Source organism: Pangasianodon hypophthalmus, chromosome 4 (assembly GCF_027358585.1).
Source record: "Pangasianodon hypophthalmus isolate fPanHyp1 chromosome 4, fPanHyp1.pri, whole genome shotgun sequence".
In the NCBI taxonomy this organism is placed as follows: Eukaryota; Metazoa; Chordata; class Actinopteri; order Siluriformes; family Pangasiidae; genus Pangasianodon; species Pangasianodon hypophthalmus.
In genome coordinates, this window is record NC_069713.1 from 22,173,335 (window position 1) to 22,187,871 (window position 14,537).

General features: G+C 35.9%; 1 protein-coding gene across 6 annotated transcripts in view; it reads left to right on the top strand.

The window, feature by feature from the left end:
- The window catches only part of myom1b (myomesin 1b), a 38,822-nt gene extending 24,358 nt beyond the window's left edge, over positions 1-14,464 (top strand). For 4 of the 6 annotated variants that reach the window (XM_053233728.1, XM_026936687.3, XM_026936688.3 and 1 more), the window contains 19 exons: positions 539-653; positions 939-1,095; positions 1,622-1,728; positions 2,270-2,314; positions 2,595-2,731; positions 2,901-3,045; positions 3,152-3,211; positions 4,075-4,142; positions 4,225-4,338; positions 5,115-5,202; positions 5,312-5,350; positions 5,691-5,796; positions 5,966-6,129; positions 6,245-6,281; positions 6,394-6,416; positions 6,552-6,607; positions 7,740-7,955; positions 12,460-12,727; positions 12,858-14,464. In XM_053233728.1, coding sequence (XP_053089703.1) covers positions 539-653; positions 939-1,095; positions 1,622-1,728; positions 2,270-2,314; positions 2,595-2,731; positions 2,901-3,045; positions 3,152-3,211; positions 4,075-4,142; positions 4,225-4,338; positions 5,115-5,202; positions 5,312-5,350; positions 5,691-5,796; positions 5,966-6,129; positions 6,245-6,281; positions 6,394-6,416; positions 6,552-6,607; positions 7,740-7,955; positions 12,460-12,727; positions 12,858-12,991 — 2,079 coding nt within the window. In that variant the 3' untranslated portion in view covers positions 12,992-14,464. Of the gene's footprint in view, positions 1-538; positions 654-938; positions 1,096-1,621; positions 1,729-2,269; positions 2,315-2,594; positions 2,732-2,900; positions 3,046-3,151; positions 3,212-4,074; positions 4,143-4,224; positions 4,339-5,114; positions 5,203-5,311; positions 5,351-5,690; positions 5,797-5,965; positions 6,130-6,244; positions 6,282-6,393; positions 6,417-6,551; positions 6,608-7,739; positions 8,949-12,459; positions 12,728-12,857 lie in introns of those variants that run through there. The other 2 variants (XM_053233727.1, XM_026936690.3) reach the window with 1 other exon arrangement.
- Positions 14,465-14,537: the final 73 nt, after the last annotated feature.

The window sequence follows — 14,537 nt, forward strand, 5'->3', positions numbered from 1 at the left end:
TGCTTAACCTTTGTACACCTGCACGATTTAAAAATGACGTCCACTAGATGGCATGTCATGAGCCAAAAACATCTGGTTTCCATGTTAACTGTAAAATGTTCAGCAGTTTCATCCACAATAATGTTAAAGAGACTGACAAGCTCTAGTTCTCTTTAAAACTTTCTGCCATCGTTGTGATTGTTATCATGGGCTTCATCTCATCAAAAACTCAAAAAAGAGTAGTACATAAGTATGCAATTTGAGAGAAAAGCATTGTTTAGCAGAGGAAGATGAACTACGCTAATGCTGTGTGTCAGGATCGTGAAAAGACTGGAATAACATATACCCGTGTGGCTTGTCTGACTGTTACTCCCAGTAACATTTTAAAATATTAGCATACAACATCCATTTTCAATATTTCTAATATTAATTTGTATAATAAATGAACAAAACAAGAGGAGATGGTGAACAACTCTCACGATCCCATAGCTTGGGAATCCCTGGTGTAAACAGTGTGAATAAGAACAAATTGACTGATGGTTTCACTTACTGTTTCCAGATTAAAGATCTGAAAGAGGGAGTGTCATATGTTTTCCGTGTACGGGCTCAGAACAAGGCTGGTGTGGGAAAAGCATCTGAAGAAACAGAGCCAGTGTTGGCTGAGACTAAACCAGGTACAAGAGGAAGTATCTTTGTTTGGGCCTCAAAATGATCTGTGAACATGTAATTAGATGCTAGACCAAATATGATTATTAGTATAATGTAACAAGAAAGCCAAGCAACAGAACAAAAGCAAGGAGTTAAACTTTGTGATCTGGTTGTGTTCTACTACTGAAGAAACCCTGGTAAATTTAGAAGACCCAACATGCTAAGTAGGATGAAATAACAATATATCAAACAAAACAAGATAAAGATGAAAATCAAACACAAAGCAAAACAGGTTGCTTTCTCATTCTTAGGCACTATGGAGTTGGTTGTAGATGTTGATGATGAAGGCGTCATTTCCCTGAACTTCGAATGTCATAATCTCACTGGTGAATCCAAGTTCATCTGGTCCAAGAACTATGAGGAGATGAAAGACACTAAGCGTATGACCATGGAGACCAAGGGCAACAAGTAAGTGTGTGTGCAGGTATTTTAGTCACCTTTCTAGCTGAAATATTGGTATATTATTACACAATTAATATAATGTATTTTTATTAAAAATTGGGATTAAATGAAGTAGCTTTAAAGTACTTCAAGTCAATTGACGTTTAGTCAAAGTGATGTAAAATCACTGTTTGAACACTTCTTACGCTTTGTGTAAAAAAAAATGATTTAAAAAAAAAAAGCCGCAATCATCCCATTCACCTTATCAAAACATTAATTCTTTGCACTGTTAGCAAGCTTTTTAACTTTTTAACTAGGGAACAAAAGTACACAAATATAAAATAGAACAGCTATAAAAAATATCAAGAAATTTATAAACATATTTAAAAAAGGATACAATAACGTAGAAGCAAATACAGGATACTGACACCGACCCCAGATATCAGTATATGTCCTTAAATCTGCTTAAAGTGTGTAAAGCAGCCTATGACTTTATATTCTTTACCTAGTTCTCAGTAAAAACAAAAAAAAGACCTTAATCTGACTTCTGCAGGTCCAAAGCTATCTTTAACTGTCCTTCTGAGGATGACCTGGGCATCTACTCCTGTGCTGTTACACACACTGATGGAGCCTCTGCCAGCTACACCTTGACTGAGGAGGGTATGTTGACCTGTTAACCTGTGTACAATATTTAAACCTACAATCCTGTGTTTTAAATGAACTAATTAAATGGGTATCCAAATTTCTTCAAATGTATTTAACCAAGAAGCAGAATTTGGTGGCCATTTTGTTTGGCATTTATGTTATGCAATGGTGCCATAAAGCTGAATATGTTAATATCAAGAGTCCATGTAAAGCATTTTCACAATTGGTTAAAAAAATTGCAGAAGAGATTGGATTATGTGGTTTCTGACACTGCCGCATTCTGTTGTTTCTAAAAATAAAAAATAGTACATCTGAAACACCTGAAAACAATTAACAATAATAATTTGTGCAAAAGATATTGCTTGGTTAAATAATGCCATTTAATCAAATGATGATTTCAGCATGTCTTGGTTCATTAATTACATTTGAGGTAAGTTTGAAATTTAGGGAGAAATATTTTGACCTCTAACTATTGATTTAACCTGCTATAATACTATTTCTTCCAATATTATGAGGGTTGAGCTGGAACTGAGATTGTGGTCATATGTTTTGACAGGCCTGAAGGAGCTGCTGAAGATCAGTCATGACCACAAATTCCCCAGTGAGTACTGGCCTTCATTCTGTAGACTCCTCTTACAACACAACTGCATAACTGCCTATTTTTCAGAAGATCATGTTATCCAGGCACCTCATTAAATTTTCTTCATGGCAAGGCCACATTAGATTTAAGTCCTTTATGTATAGTGTATATGTCTGGTCATTTCACAATGAGATTATATGCATAATTATCAAAAATCCAGCTGTAAACTTGCAAAATCCAACCTGGTTTCTTAGTTTCCCACTTCTCATCTGTGCACTTTCTCTTTCCATTTTCTCTGCAGTTATTCCTCTGAAATCAGAGTTAGCTGTGCAGTTGTTAGAGAAGGGTAGGGTTCGCTTCTGGCTCCAGGCTGAGAAGATTTCTGCTAACGGCAAAGTTGAATATGTTTTCAATGACAACATGATCTCTCAGGGAGAGGTGAGCAGATATTCATGCACACACAATGTGATTCACAGGAGATGTTTGTATTTTTTCTCATAGAAAGGACATCAGATTGATTTATTGGGTTAAGGTAATCAGGTTGATTTTTTAAACAGCGCTACAGAGGCACTCTTGGTATTTAAGAGTGTCTAATTGTCTGTTTCAGAAATATAAGATGAACTTTGATAAAAATACTGGTATCATTGAGATGTTTATGGAGTCACTCGGGAAAGAGGATGAAGGAACGTACACTTTCCAACTCCAGGATGGCAAAGCCACCAACCAGTCCAGCCTGGTGCTGATAGGAGATGGTACGCACTCTCTAAACCCATATTCCACACACACACACACACACACACACACTTTAGTATATAAAGCAAATAAACAGAATTCATATTGTTGTCTCTGTTTCTGCAGTTTTCAAACAATTGCAGAAAGAATCTGAGTTCCAGAGGAAGGAATGGCACAGGAAACAAGGTAAACATTCACTAAAGGAACAGGAAAAAATAATCCTGTGGATCAGCACACGACAGGAGTTTTTTCATTCAAGCTAGCAAGAATGGGCAAGACAGTAATAAATACAACTTATTACAGGCAAGTCAAGATTAAAATCATGATAAATTAAACATACAATTGATGGTATGTATAATAGTAGGAAACAGGAGAATATGTGGCAGTGGTGTTGCACAATAATTTTCTAGCTTGAGCACAAGTAGCAGTGGAGAACACACAACTGGGATGTCCTGAAAATTACCCTGATCAATTTGACATTATCTAAAAATCACAAAGTGATGTTTGATCAGTTTAAAGTCAAGAGCCTTCAATTAGAAAAATATGAACAAGAGGTGATAGATTCTCAATACACATTTTTATAAAAAAACAAAACAAAAAAAAAGATCTTCAAAGTTTCTTTAATGGTTCTTCGTATAGTTAAGGGTTCATAGCTTCCTAAAAGGATGATACTTTGAACCTTTTCTGACAGGGAAACACTCTGTTGTAGGGTTTTAGAAGCTTTAACGGTTCCTTCAAAGGGACAAGAGAAGAACCCTTGAGAGTGTACACTGATGGTATGATATGAAGTTGGTTAATAAATCTTTCAAAGCACTGGTATTTGATTTTTTGTGGTGTTTTCAGTGCTGTCACTGATATTTAGCTATGAGCACACCTGCTTTAATTCCAGTTTTAAGCAGGCAAGTGTTTTTTTTAAGACAGGAAAAACCATGCACATGGCAGGATAGGAAACAAAACATAACTTCAATTTGTACTCTGATACCATACTCTGGCATTCATATTGTGTCTGTTTAAATGTGTGTTTAATCACTCATGTGTTTCCCTTGCAGGTCCTCATTTTGTGGAGTATCTAAGTTACGAGGTCACACCCGAGTGCATTGTGAGACTGAAGTGCAAAGTGAGTGATTAATTCTGTTCTGTTCAGTTCAGCACATTTCCATGTATGAAACTATTCTGATTATGTTTGTGTGTGTTTCAAGGTGGGTAACATGAAGAAGGACTCTGCAGCATTGTGGTATAAGGATGGAAGAGAGATAAAGGCCAGTGAGAAACTGGACTTCTCTGAGGGAGTGCTGACGCTGGACATTACTAAGGTGAGAAACTTTTAGAAATCCTATTTGTTGATTAATTCCATGTTTTTAATAAATGATTCCATGGTTTTAACTGAATTATGAATCCTGAATACATCCTTTAAGTGGGAGAATCTTGAAATCAATTTTGTTTTATCTCTGTACAGTCTTTTACTAAGGGAGAAACATAATAATAATAATAATAATAATAATAATAATAATAATAGAGCATTCATTATAGGCATTTAACAGTATTCTGCTAAATCTGATGCTTTGTTGCTTATTTTGTTTGTCACTGTGGTTATGAATCTGTGTAAATTTACATGTGATACACAGCAATAACAACCCTTTGAAAAATGATGTTATCTGGACAAGCTCAATGTACAGATCAGTGATAAATAATAAGTGTTCCAGTGTTCTATGTTCCAGCTTGTTTGCTATCATATTTCAGTTTCTGACTGTCAGATGACTATCAAACTATACATTTTCATAGTCAGTATCTAATTCTCTTCTGTAATAGTATTAATACTACTCAATGAACGGTTCAGTTTATTTTTCCCTTCCATTATATCTCTGTCTTTCTCAGTCACTGAGACTTTCTGCCTTGCTTTATTACCTGCATTTTCATTGTCTTTTTGTGTTTTATTTTTCTTTGTGTTTAGCTAGATCCATATTCCTTGGGAAGTGGGTACATATTTCAGTCTGTAAAGTTACTCTGTATGTGTGTGTGTGTGTGTGTGTGTGTGTGTGTGTTTGTGTGTGTGTTTGTGTGTGTGTGTGTGTGTGTGTGTGTTTTATAGATCTCTAAGAAGGATGCGGGTGTGTATGAGGTGATTGTAAAGGATGACAGAGGCCAAGACAAATCCACTCTTAACCTGACTGACCAAGGTGACTTGGTCTTTCTTTATAAATATATGCATCTCTTTCTCTCACTGTGGCTCAATGTCATTGTGATGTAAAGGATGTAATCAGAGAATTTCTTGACTCTCATTTCCAGGATTCAAGGATCTGATGAACCAAGTTTTCAGTGTTATTGGTGAGAGTGTTTATTCCTTATTAATGGAACTAATGACATTAAGTGTTTTATAATGTACTTGGATTGAGGGTTAGACCAGTTGAAACAACTGAAAACAGCTAATGAATTATTAGCTGTATTATTATCTAAAGTAAGATATGTTTCATAAATGGTATGAACATTACAGTAAAATCGTTGTTATATTGTCAGAATGAGTAATGAACTCTAAAAATGAAATACCACTGGCTTGGTTTCTACACAACCACACATTAAGACTTACAATCAATTACACACTTCTGATTTACTGATCACTCCTCAACTTCTTGTGTTCACCTAAACCATATGGTTTGTGATTGTTCAGCAAACTCGTCCACTCCACTGAAGATCCAGAGCACCGAGGAGGGCATCCGCCTCTACACATTCGTCAGCTATTATAATGAAGACCTGCTCGTCACTTGGCAGCACAAGTATGTGTGTGTGTGTGTGTGGTGTTTTAGGCAGGTTCCTGTGTATGTCTGTTTATGAACATCAGAAAAAAGACAGAAGAAGTAATGGTTTTTGTGTGTCTGCTGACATACTGTAGTCAGTACAGTGCACAGTGTCTGAATATGGGTATTAACGCACTTTCTCATGTAGGGAGTCTGCCATTGCCTTTACTGATCGAATTAAGAGTGGTGTGGTGGGTGAGCAGTTGTGGCTGCAGATCAGTGAACCAACAGAGAAAGACAAGGGCAAGTATGCCATCGAGTTCTCTGATGGGAAAGGAGGACTGAAGAGGACAATAGAGCTGGCTGGACAAGGTAACCACATGCACACACACACACACACACGCTATTATACTACACTATAATCTTTTTGATGAACCACAGTACACTTAATTTACAATGTCATTTTTTTCTGTTTTCATAATTATAGCATATGATGATGCTTATGCAGAATTCCAGAGACTGAAGTAAGTCAATCAATATGTCCTGTAACTGTTTAATTTACTATAATGTGGATATGTAATTGATTCACCTATTTTACTTTCCTCTTTCTCCTGTAACTGTCTCGTATGCTTACAGAGCTGCTGCCATTGCAGAACGAAGTAAGTACATATATACTTGCAAAGACACCTGCACTAAAATACATACACACAGAGAGAGAGAGAGAGAGAGAGAGAGAGAGAGAGAGCTCTGCTGAGATGTGAACACATGTCTAATGTATTTCTTGTATTCTTCAGATCGGGCTCGTGTGGCAGGAGGTCTGCCTGATGTGGTAACCATCCAGGAGGGCAAGGTACAAACTCATGCAACTACATGTCACATTCACGTTTTTCTAAAATCAGCCGTTATTCTAAAATTAGACATTATTGTAAAATCAGTCAATATTCTAAAATTAGTCATTATTCTAAAATCAGCTAGCACATGCAGCAGAACATGTTGTCCATCTATTTAGCTACAAGTTATCCATTATACACTCTTAGAAAAAAATACTTCTTTGATGGTTTTAGATTTCTAAAATGGTTTTACATGGAACCTGTTCTGAAACACTCTACTGTAGAGAGAGACCATAACAATATAACAATAAAATATTTAGCAAATAAAACATGTTTTTCACATCACGATAATGTCATGATAATCATGTTTAATGTGTTTGTATCAAATATTTATTCTGCTGTGTCCAGTCCTGTAGTGGCTACTTTGGACATTTCTACTTTTGTCCACTAGGTGGTGCATCTTTTAGTCTCTAGACAGAAAGGGAGAAGATGTCCACAAGCGTTGTGAAATGAGTTTGCCAACTAGACAGCTATCTTAAAATGGCTGCAAGTTTGAGGAGGAGATTGTGGTGAAAGAGCCCACACCTTCTCCCCAGTTTGGAACTGCTTTGGTGTTCTTTAATCAGATATCACAGAGCAACATTTGCTAGCTAAAACGGCAAAGAACAAGGTTATCTTTGTTTACAAACTCTATTTATTTATGGTGGTGTCTATTTATTTAAGCAATTATATTATTAATATAATTACCAATAAAATAATATATTAATTGATAAAGGAAATAAAGAAAAAAACCTGTGGCTCTGAATGGTTTGATAAATTTGAAAATGATGTAAATCATATGCTATGGCCTTCACAGTTACCAGATCTCAACCTATTTAAACACCAGTAGCAGATTTTGGAACAACATGCTAACAAGCACTCTCCACCCTCTAAGGAAGTGAGGGAATATTTTTTGGACAAGTGTTCATCCTTCCAGTACACTTCCAGAGACTTGAAGAATCTGTGCCATTTAATCTGTTCTGGTTCATATGTTCCAGGACTTTCTATGATATTTGATTTTGCCTGGGTAAATTCTAAAAATCTAAAATTTGCCATGGTTTTCTGTTGACAAACATAAAAACTAACAATGGCATCCTGACATCTCTCCTCCAGGCCCTGAATCTGACATGTAATATCTCGGGAGACCCCGTGCCTGAGGTGACCTGGCTGAAGAACGAGAGAGAGATGGTGTCTGATGATCACTATGTCCTCAAGTTCGAGTCTGGCAAGTTTGCCAGCTTCACCATCACCAGCGTGAACACAACTGACTCAGGAAAATACAGCATCTTGGTGAAGAACAAGTACGGCACAGAGAGCGGCGACTTCACCGTAAGTGTCTTCATCCCTGACGAGGTGCCTGTCAAGAAAAAGTAGAAAACAACAACATAACTGGGATTGCAATAAAAAGCAAGTAAATATGTACAAAGGTTGAGACAGAAAGGTTATAACAGAACCAGTTAATAAATGCCTTCTTAAAAGTGAATTATAATATTTTAACATTATATTACCAAGCATAGAAAAAGCCTCCATTACAGCCGGGTAGTCAACTGTCTAGGGGTATTTTCACTTTGAAGAGTGATACAGAATGGTGCTAAAATATTTTATAGGTTGAAAATGAAAAACTGTTGGTCCAATCGTTTCCCCAAACCACCATGTTAGTATCCCAGAATGACACATAGAAAAACTGTAATCAGTGCTTTATAATGCTTTATTATATGTATAGGGTTAATAGTGCTTAGTAAAGTCATGCCGTATGGCCGAAGTTCCTTTAATCAGTATTCAGTATTCAGAGGTTCCCACAGTCAGGATTCTACAGCTAATTACCATGAAGTGCCCTCAATGACTGAATCGGGAACCTTTCCTAGTGGCATCACTGAACTTCTGTCTCAAAAATCTTATCTATTGTGTGATCTAACTCAGGACTAGAGCAGCACTTTAGTTTTAGCTTATTATTATGTTGTGTGTGAATTGCTTTATTGTAAAAGACCTGCAACACTGAAAGCTTAGGTATGAAGAGAAAGTGAGCTCTCTGAATATCTGATATGTTGCATTTAGATAGGAATATTTCTATCATATGCCACTGATGTGTCTTGTCATTAATAAATCACTGCATGTTAATTATGGCTACACATCCTGTCACGTTTGAGTGGATATAACATCATTTCCCGAGTCTGCATCACAAACTGCACCTTTTCCTGGACACTGCGTAGAAATTGTGATATCACGTATCACTGTGTTAATGTTTTGGCACCACTTCTTATGTCACTCCAAGATGTTGACGTCACTGTCCTGTTTCCAATAAACAGAGTACATATTCCCTCACTTCCCTCTCTGTGTCTCTCATTCACTTTGCTCTCCTCCACTTCTCCAATCCCTCCACTTCACTTTCATCCCTCACTCATGCTCCTGTACCTGCTGTGGATGAAGTTCCCATGGATACCTGAGAAGAGCTTTATCAACTCCATACAGTCACTCTCTCAAACACACATTCTCATGCTAACTTACACACACACACACACACACACACACACACAAATACCCAGAATAAGAAATTTGAAATTCAGCTATGTGATGGTATATTTTGCTTCAATATTGTAACTAATTTTGATTAGGATAAAAATTTAGCCACTTCTCTTCCTTTTCTTTTGTCTAATGACTCATTTTTGGAACCACCATATCAAGACATTTTACATTTTAAAATATCATGGCTTTCAAAATATGTTACAGATGACTTTGAAAAGACACTTTCTACCACTTCTCAACATTATATATAATATACTACAGAAAATACAGGCAATGAGCATATTATTAGTACATTTAAAAAAGGTCAACCAATCTTATTTAAAATTTGTCATGATTTTCCACCAGGTGTGGAAAAAGTACAGAAAACCTGTACTTGAGTAAAAGTATGGGTACTCTACTCAATTAATAGTAGAAGCATTGGGACAAAGATCTACTTGAGTGAAAGTGAAAAATTTAAGCATATTAAAATATTCAACAGTAACAGTAAATATTTCTGACTGGCCAAAAATTTCACAATGCAGACATCATTTTTTTTTTTAAATAATTATCAATCCAACCCTGTTAAAATGAATGCTAAGGTGGCATTAACACCAAAACTAGCTAGCAAATTTACCAAACCTAATGCTAACTTACCTCAACATGCTTCTTTAGATTTGATGGCAAATGGCCTTTGCCAAATTAGCACAGTTGTGCACGGTTTCATTTGACATTGATTCGAATTTGATTTTAAACAAATTCTAAAAAGCGATAGCAGCTGGGCAAGAGAAAAATAGAAAAAATCTCATGACATTTTAGATTTTTAACGAGTACTTTGAAGGTTGAAATGAAAATGGCGAAATGAAAATGGAAAAGGAGGAAAAAAATGCAGTGCACAAGAAGTATACAAGTGTTCAACTTCAATAATACTTGACTAAATTATTACTCAAGTATTTACTCAAGTATTTTCCAATCCTGCTTTGCCACATGAAGAATAACAGTCAACTCATGGGGTGCATCCACAATCTACATCATAAACTATATTACTAATGCAATAATGTTGACTGCTATAGGACTTGAACACATATTAAACCTTTCCTTTCATAAAAAAGCTCAAATTTCTGCCATATGTTATATGATATAAAAAATTTTCTAGGAGGTGCAAGGGTGAAAAGCAACCATTCAAGGTAAGCAAATAAATAATTCAGCTCTCATGGATTTAACATGTTCCAGTTATCTTACGAAGATCAGCATTTAATGACCTGGGTCAATTTCACCTGCATCTTTAAGCCCTGTTTAAAACATGACTGTCTTACTTTAATCAACATAGACAAAATCAGGGTGTAACAAATGGGACAGGGTTTAAAATCGCTTCACATGAAGTCAGGAAAATACTACTGAGAGGGGGGTTTCGGAAGGCATCTGAGGATTTTAAATCTCACACCCTCTTTTTTGCCATTCCATCCATCAGCAAAGTGCATTAAGGTATGATGTATTAATGTATGATGAGAAAAAATCAGCTTGAGCCCAATCAAAATATCAACTCGCCAACTTTAACCAGCAGATTATTCCTGGATTGGCACAGAAACAGAGCTGATAGTGTGTTAGGTTTTAAAGATGTAATATAGAAAATTTCAAGGTTGCAATTCCTTTTCTGAATGTGATCTATTCTTTAGTAACTTATATTCCCAACCTTGAGCAGCTTTCAGATCTTTGTATGAATTGTCCTTGGTTTCTTTTCTGTTTGTTTACAAGCCACACTTGTAAGTTTATAGATCAACTGTATTTCACCTAGAAAACAGATTTGCCATTTGAGTAAAATAGCAAATAGCTCATTAAATCAGTTAGGATTCCTTAGATTGCTATACTTATTACTCAGATAAATGTGGTGATTCCACAGGTAATATGAATAATGGGTGCTTTTGCATTAATCAGACCCAGAATGCATTTAATAACCTCAGGCCTCTTGTCTTGCAAGCGACCAGTTGTGTGACGTTAGAGATATACACTTATAAGTCATTAGGGGAAGTCAACAACAGTGCATTAAAAGCATTATTGCAATGCAGCTTATATTTAGCTAAGATTATCAGAATATCGATCAGTGTATGTGTTTAACAGAACAAACTGGGTCTTTCTGTATGCACTGAGATCATTCCATTTAAACACACTGAAGAAATACCCAGCTCAAGATCGAGCTTTATTAAGGCTTGCATTTTTGTCACCCACATGTAAACGATTTAGTGTCTGCTTAGCATATATGACGTAAATATTAAACTAAACATTGGGCCTCATTTATCAAGCTGGATACAGAAGGATTTATTCGTAAATCGTTTCTAAAAGCTTTTACATAAGAAATTTGGTATTCATAAAAATCTCGTAATTGCAGAAAAATGTTCATATCCTACTCCTGCTCCTGAGTGTGTATAAATTTACAATATGCATAAGAAGACTGATTAATGTAAACCTCAACTTGATCAACTTAAAAAGTCATATAAATTTCATGGATTACTGCACTTTTATAGTATATTGAATATACTGTCGAGTTTAAATTGCTTATTTTTATTAAGTTTACAGAATTTAGCAGATGCCCTTAGCCAGAGCAACTTACAGATGAGCTTTGGAGTCTCTATCAAAAACACATCCTCATGCTAGCTCACTAGGTCAGGGACTAAGATACCATCAAGAACATTTTGTGAAAACCAGTCATTTTGAATTATTGGCATTAATGAAAGAATATGAAAAATAAAGAATGTGAGCCAACACAAACTTATACATTAAGCCAAATGAAACTAATCATTAAATTATGACAAAATACAGTAAATACTGCCATATAACCAGATGACATGCTGCTCTGTCTGCACATAGCCATATGCTGTAAGATAAACAAATGCCTCAGCTGACAGAAGTGCTCACTTATTATTAGTAATATTATATATTATTACCTTTTTATTGGCATAGAAATGAGTCAAAATAACTTCCACTTTAGCCTTTACCCTTTTCGTTCATTTCGAGTCAAAACAACTTCCACTTATGCCTTTCAGCCTTTGCCCTAACCCTTCATTTCATGCTCCCAGCTGTCTGTATGCTTTAACTTTTATGGAGCTTTGTGGGCATCACTACCTGTATATGATCTGTTAGGAACACCTTTGCACTTTATGGGTGATCAGCATATGTGCAAAGAAAGTCAGCAGTTCTGAAACTTTTGTAAATCTGGTGGAAAATTTTAGTTTGGTTTGCCTTATGCAAACATTTACAACTTTACTAAAAGATTGATAAACAAGGCCCATAGTCAGTATATTTCTAATGCCACTTACTTGTGTCCTCACTTCACCAGTTGGAAGTCACAGAGAACATGGGTGATCTGGGTGTGGTTTCATACCTGACTGATGAACATGGCAATGTGATGATTGGACCCACAGCTTGTTTATCTAAGCCTCCAACACCAAATGAATCAAAACCAGCCACATCTACTCCTCCACTTCCAAAGCCTGCTTCCACAACACCTCTCTCTCTGGCATCAACTAGCCCATCAGAGGAGAAACCCAAGAAGAAGACAACAGAAGAGAAAAAGAGGGAGAAAAAGAAAGTGATTAAGAGGAAAGGTAAGATGTCAAAGTCCTTAATTATATACACAGTTCATATGTACAACATTATCTATACATAGTTAAAAGAGCCACGAACACATATTAATCTGTCACGGGGTAGATTTCTAACCAGTGCTGTTTCATGCAGAGTCTGTTATTCTGAAACTCCCTATTGGAGAGGCGGAGTCACATGAGCCCACCCCCACATCGACACCTGTTACACCTGGAGCAGAAACTACGCCTCTCCCTGATCCAGGGCCTGAGGCATCAGCAGATGCATGAGGGCTAGTGAAGGACTGAGTGAATTAGAGTAAAAGATAACCTAGATATTTAGATATTAATGGCTAGGAGTTTGTCTCAGACAGTATCAATGATAACCAACAAGTTTAATCAGATTGAAAGCAAAGGAACTTTAATATTTAGCTGGAGACAGATTTTCGTTGTGCCTGTGCACGTGTGCTCGAGTGGTGTGAGGTGTTAAAGTGCACTGTCCCAAGTCTCTGTTAAGTACATTTCACTATGGAAGAGGAGAATCCCAGTTTGTAATAGGTATATAAATGCATGAGTAAAACAACTTTCATTGCATTCATTGATTAATACATTATTTAAAAAAAAAAAACATTGATTGATGGAGAATAGTATTTGTGTTGAGTGAATGTGAAAATACATTTATTTGAAATTATTCTGTTTTAAAATGAATGTGAAAAACTGATGTGACAGATTTCCTTACATTTCTAAATAGATCAGTTGAAGTAGGTACTGTATATTATGCAAGTGTATGTGTCTGAATGACTGCCTTGAGCAGTTATGATATCTTTATAAGGATGGACTGGATAACTGGTGGCAGATAAGTGGTAAGGAAACCTGTGTGTACATACACTATATGCTAAGAAACACCTATCCTGATAGGAACAAAAAAAGAGAGAGACAGTAAAGAGAGACACAGCCACAGAAGCTGTAGTAGAAATATATAGGAATTACCCAGTGTATGAACACAGCAGAAGAACTACACATGACCAACAAGCATGGATCTCTAAAATGTTTTTTCCTAGCAGAGAGAAAGACTGACACAGAGGTACATAAATATTAAAAACACTTGTGTAATGTTCTGCTATACAATATAACCAGCTTCTTATGAAAATTTTCTAGTTGCCTGTCCTGTGCTTATCCCAGGATTGTTAAACACTTTTTGCTTCTACTGAACATCTTTTCAACACAAATAGTACTCTTTGACTTTATAGTATACAGCCCAGTTGTAGAAGAGTAATGATTTATAATCCCAATATAAAGTGTCATCCTGCACCTTTGGTTTCCTCCTTAGGGATCCAAATCTAGTCATTTGTCATTATGATATACACGTCAATTTTCTTTATAAACTTTTCTTTATAAACATTATAAACCACGCAGCTAGAGTGGAAACACATGAAATCACATTGTATTTTTTTTATCCTCAAAATATTTTTTTTCTATATTTAGAACCAAAAATCTTAGTTTCTAGATGACCTGCATTCATGACTTTATTATGGGGATTTTACAGAACAATTTTACAGAAGAACTTCCCAAAACTGCTGGATTTTAGATTTTATACTGTAAAATCTCTCTCTCTCTCTCTCTCTCTCTCTCTCTCTCTCTCTCTCTCACACACACACACACAGTAGTTAAGCAATAAAGAAATGATCTGATCAAACTGTTCTGTAAAATTATCTCACTGAGGAGTGTGTGCACAATGAAATAAAGATTTTAATTCTAACCTCATCCTAAATTCCTGATTTTTTATTATTATACCTATTTAAACAGACGTGGTGTCATTTGCATGGATAAATGTACA